This window comes from Mesoplodon mirus (assembly GCF_964341445.2).
Source record: "Mesoplodon mirus genome assembly, chromosome: 5".
Taxonomy (NCBI): Eukaryota; Metazoa; Chordata; class Mammalia; order Artiodactyla; family Ziphiidae; genus Mesoplodon; species Mesoplodon mirus.
Window position 1 is genome coordinate 86,518,491 of NC_138980.1, and position 6,000 is coordinate 86,524,490.

General features: G+C 32.8%; 1 protein-coding gene across 1 annotated transcript in view; it reads left to right on the forward strand.

Annotated features, from left to right (window-relative positions):
• DTWD2 (DTW domain containing 2) overlaps positions 1 to 2,488 on the forward strand; it is a 93,870-nt gene extending 91,382 nt beyond the window's left edge. The window contains exon 6 of the mRNA XM_082621214.1: positions 1,770 to 2,488. Coding sequence (XP_082477340.1) covers positions 1,770 to 1,940 — 171 coding nt within the window. The 3' untranslated portion in view covers positions 1,941 to 2,488. The remainder of the gene's footprint in view (positions 1 to 1,769) is intronic.
• The last annotated feature ends 3,512 nt before the right edge of the window (positions 2,489 to 6,000 follow it).

Consider the following 6,000-nt stretch of genomic DNA (forward strand, 5'->3'; position numbering starts at 1 on the left):
TATTAATACTCTTCTGTCTATGAAGAATCTAATAAATGTCATAAAATAGCAATTGTCTCAGTCTGTATATGGTCCAAGGTATGTTTCCTAGGTATGATGTTTCAGGATTCAATCACTTCCTTACGTTGACTCTGTAAAGTAATATATAGTCATTTCTATATTTCTTCTCTTGTTTGAAGAATTGAAGATACGAAAAGAAATTATGAGAACGTACCTAAGAGACTCTCTACAATAATTAATGTCAGGCAGAGCTTTTCCAAGATGTTTGTCTTTTTCTTACTGGTGTGTCTCAGTTAGGAGTTACATTTAGTTGCATGTAACAGAGCCCTTACTGCAGTGGTTGAGCCATATATGAGTTTATTTTTCTTCTGTAATAAGAAATGCTGAAGTTAGTGGTCTAGGGCTGGGGATGCAGCTGAAGAGGACATTAGAGACCCAGATTTCTTCTATCTTTCTGTCCATCACTGTATGTATTTGGCTTTAATCTTCATGTTTATTGTCCTGTAGTCACATAGTGGTCATCCCACATGTAGCAATCATGTTCCAGGCAAGAAGAAAAGGCAAAAGCCTATGCCTGCTAGGTCTGTCCCAACCCAAGGCCTTCCACTTACATCTTGTTGGATAAACTGTCATTAGTCAATGTAATATTACTAGCTGGACACATTGCCACCTTGAATAAAATTTTAGATTTTTTTTTAATAAGGAAGAAAAGAATGGATATGGAGAAGCAACTACCAGTGACTGCCACATATTTGTAAGAGTTCATTGTAAATTAAAGCTGTTAAGCCTTTTGCTGCCACTTTTGTTGTATCTGTGGGGGAATACATTTTCACATAGACACTGTGAAATTTTTGTAGTTAAATCTATCTTTGTTTCTTTTATTTTCTTTTTAAACAATCTGCACCATCAAGTTTGTTATTTAAAAGTGTTAGATCAGGGATCTCAGGCCCAGGGAAAGACTCTGATTCAAATATGTTTAAAACACTGGCTTAATGTTTTTTTTGTTTTTTTTTCCTGATTTTTGAATTTGAATAACTTTAAGAAGGACATATGCGCAGTTGTTTGACAACCTCCACCATTCTCTGTTACCTTATAGTTCCACCTAGGTCACATGTTTATGTTATATGTCTGGCCCTATAGGTATTTGCGTTTAGACAGGTATGTATACAGTTACGGTTATTTCAAATGCACCCACACCTGGTTATCTAACTTGTATGTCTGGCCCTGTAGGTATTTGCGTTTAGACAGGTATGTATACAGTTACAGTTATTTCAAATGCACCCACACCTGGTTATCTAACTTGTATGTGGGCCATGGAGTAGTGTGAGAGAATTAGTAAACTTACCCATTGCTGCCATCATCCATTTGTTAGCAAGTAGCGGGAAGCTTGTGTTAGTCTGTGATTGAAAATGAATTAACTAATTTGTACCTAAATGTCTCTTTTATTCTGCTGTTACAGATGAGTTATTATAATGGCAACAATTTTTGTAGTGTTTGAATATATTAAAGTATAAAACTAAATTTGGACTTTATCACCTGTATGGAAAATTAGTATTTGTGTCTTACTGGAATTCCTTAGTGGTATGTAAGGTATGAATTTAAATAAATTATTTATTTAGAAGTTATCCTATATTTGAGTGCCTATTGCTTCTCATAGTTAAAAGCTAATAATAAAATAATAATCCCTGTTTCTAAAGAAAAAATTTAGATAGAATATCATGATTTGTCACACTTTTTTTTAGTATCTTTTTTTTTTTTTATCTTAACAGACTTTGCTTCGCCCTCTTCAAGCTTTATGCTCTTTCCAGCTTCAGCATGGTGCTCAAATTCGCCTCAGCAAGGAACACCTTCTGAAAAATGGATTATATCCTAAGCCAATGCCAAAGAACAAACGCAAACTCAGGAAAATGGAACTATTAATGAACAGCATTAAAATTTAGTACAGTTGTTCTCATGGTGCTAGTTTTGGTGTCTTCAGCTGACAATAACGAGTTAACTTTTTATACATTTTAAGTCTGTGGGTTTTTGTCTAAAGAATGAGAGTTACATACTAAACTTACCCAGAAGAAGAAAGTAATCCAAATAGCCAAAAAACAAACAAACAAAATTCATTGATTCAGTGAAAAGCAAGATTTCGTACAGTATTTGTTTTTAAAATGTGCCTCTAATACATTTTTTCAAGTCAGTAATTTGAAATGTGATTAGTTGTTGAGCTGGGTTAGAAATACTTATTAATAAAAGGGAATGGAAGGAAATTGATGTGCCTGACTGGTTCAGTATTGTTTCTATTAGTGTTTGTAGATAATTAGGTGTAGACCTATAATAGAGGATACGTACCTCAAGTTGCCATCTTGCACATGAACTTATAGTTTGAAATAAGTAACAAAAGAAAATAATAATCAAGTAATTTAGGTTGAATTTATTTCATAAATAAGTATTCTTTAGGGACTAAACTTGAATTCAGCCAATGTGATTTAAGTGTGTGATTAATTGCCCATATTTTTAAAGTTAAAGTTTAATTAGAAAAAGTATATTCACTGTCTAACATTATTTTCAGGTGTACAACATAATGATTTGGTATTTGTATACATTGCAAAATGATCACTACAATAAGTCTAGTTAAAATCTGTCATCTTACATAATTAGAACAAATTTTTTTCTTGTGATGAGAAGTTTTAAGATTTACTCCCTTAGCAACTTTAAAATATACAATACAGTATTACCAACTATAGTCACCATGCTGTATATTACATTCCCATGACTTACTTGTTTAAAAACGGCCCTTTTGACCCTCTTCACCCATTTCACTCCCACCCTCACCTCCACCCCTGCCTCTGGTAAACACCAGTCTGTTTTCTTTATCTTAGAGCTTGTCTGTCTATAAGCTTTTTTTTTTTTTTTTCCGGATTCCACATTTAAGTGATACCATTTCTTTGTCCGACCTACTTCACTTAGCATAATGCCCTAAAGGTCCATCCATTTTGTTGCAAATGGCAAGATTTCATTATTTTTTATGGATGAATAATACTCCTTTATATATATATATATATATATATATATATGCACGTGTGCGTTCATGTGTGTATCACATTTTCTTTATCCATTCATCCATTGATGGGATGCTTAGGTTGTTTCCATATCTTGGCTGTTGTAAATAATGCTGTAATGAACATGGTGGTGCAGATATCTTTTCGAGTTAGTGTTTTCTTTGGATAAATACCCAGAAGTGGAGTCACTGGATCATATGGTAATTCTGTTTTCAATTTTTGAGGCACCTCCATGCTGCCTTCCATAGTGGCTGCATCAATTTATATTCCCACCAGCAGTGCACAAGGGTTCCCTTTTCTCCACATCCTTGCCAGCATTTGTTATTTATTGTCTTTTTGATGACAGCCATTCTGACAGGTGTGAGGTGGTGACTCATTTTGGTTTTGATTTGCATTTCCCTGATGATTAGTGATGCTGAGCATCTTCTCATGTACCTGTTGGCCATCTATATGTATTCTTTGGAAAAATGTCTGTTCAGATCCTCTGCCCATTTTTAAATTGGATTGTTTGTTTTTTTGAAATTTAATTGTAATAGTTCTTTATATATTTTGGATAGTAACCTCTTATTAGATATATGATTTGCAAATATTTTCTCTCATTAAGTAGGATGCTTTTTCATTTTGTTGATGGTTTCCTTTGCTGTGCAGAAGTTCTTCAGTTTGATGTACTCCCACTTGTTTATTTTTGCTTTTATTGCCTGCCTTTGCTTCTGGTGTCAGATTCAAAAAAGCATTGCCAAGGCCTATGTCATAGAGCTTACTGCTTATGTTTTCTTCTGGGAGTTTTACGGTTTCAGGTCTTACATTTTAGTTCTTAAATCCATTTTGAGTTGATCTTTGTGGATGGTGTAAGATAGTGGTCCAGTTTCCTTCTTTTGCATGTGGCTACATGTGGCTGTTCAGTTTTCCCAACATCATTTATTGAAGAGACTGTCCTTTCTCCATTGTATATTCTTGCCTCCTTTGAGGTAGATTAGTTGACCATAGAAGTGTGGGTTTGTTTCTTGGCTCTCTGTTTGTTTCATTGATCTATGTGTCTGTTTTTGTGCTAGTACCATACTGTTTGATTACTGTAGCTTTGTAATATAGTTTGAAATCAGGAAGTATGATACCTCCAGCTTTGTTCTTCTTTCTCAAGATTGCTTTGGCTATTCATGGTCTTTTTTGGTTTCATACACATTTTAGGATTATTTGTTCTATTTCTGTGAAAATTGCTATTGGAATTTTGATAGATATAGCATTGAATCTGTAGATTGCCTTTGATAGAGCCCTAATTTTTAAAGAGGTGCATGTAATTTTGAAATAGCACACATTTTCATTTGTATGCAATCTGGATAAGTTTAGATTTCTCAGTATTCATTGAACAAGTTTATTGACTGTGATAAACTACTTATATTGAAGTTTTCACATGGAAATAACTGTAGAATATAAGACAGCTATAATTTTGAGAACAAATATAAATATTTTTAGTGGACAAAAACTTTCAATTTGAGAGAATAAATTTTTCCTACTCCCTTGGGAAAATATTTAAGGAAATTTCTATATAGAATAAGAGATATACATGTAGTATATATTTATATCTAACTTACATCTACTGCAGTTATGTACACATTTCAGCAAGAAGAGGGGACTTTGTTTTTTTCTTTATTTATGACTTCTAGAGTTTCCTGTATGTAGTTTTAAATTGTAAGGAAAAACTAAACATGAGATTTAAAAGTACGCTTTATACACACACACACACACACACACATACACACACATTTATTTTTTCTAGTATACAGAGCTTTTTTAGTCACTTACTCTCTTTAAGCAGTTTTAAATACATTTTAAAAACTATTAATATTTTTAGTTACTAAAATTTTTCAAAATGTGTAGTATTATGTGAGGATTTAACTTAATCTGGTTTTTAAAAGTTGTTACTTTTTTTATTATATTAGTTGACTTTTAACTTCATGTGCTTTGTATCTGGTTGAGTTGCCTGGATTAATTCTAGGTTTTGTGGATTTGTAGCTGTAGAGTATACATATAGGCTTTACATGTATACTCTACACTTCAATGTGGGGTAGATTGTTTTGTGAATTGTTATTTAAACCATGTAACTCAGAGAGTATTCCTTTATATATAAGGTGACCATGTGTTTAGTCAGCCTTTTTGTGGTGTCTTAAAAAATCACTGTGTAATGAGTGATGTTATTTTGAGAATTTTATGCATATGTGAGTATAAAGGGTTGAGAACTACAGTATACGAAACAAGTCACAGTGCTTGGAAACTTTCTATAGCTTGGATTATAAGATTTTTCATGTAGAACATGAGAGTTAGGTTAAGAAAAATTATTTTCCTCCACTTTAAGACTCCAAACCAACTTTTCTTAGCTGTGACCATTACATTGTTAGGGTCTTCTCCCTAAGATTTTGGAAGGAGCAAGTTCCTCACCACCACCACTGTTAGTGAATTATGTAGAAGAGCACTTCTGTATAGCTTTCTTCATCACATCTCCCCATTTATTGCCCTAAATTGCCTATTTAAAATTGTGGTCATGCTAATAGAGAATCCTTTCTGTTGAATGATACTGAATTTCAGGAAGGTAAGTTGTTGATCATGGATACAACTTCATTGGTGTAGAAGTAAATGTTATTGATGCTCTAAGTAAAAAATTAGCTTTGACTTAGTGAACTCAAAAGTTTTATATAACTGGATTTTTGCTATGTAGATTTATTCCTTAAAAATAGGTATGATTGGATATTTTTATAGATAGGTAAACTGTGTTTTAGATGTAATGAAACTTTGCATCTAATTCTGTCCCATAGCATAGAATAAAACACTGCCCCTTAATTTTTCCAATCTAAATTTTTATTTACTGGCTTTGCTTAGCATATTCTCCCTCCTTTCTCTTTTTTTTTCAGCTTTATGGAGGTATCATTGACAAATAAAATTTTAAGATATTTGAAGTGTA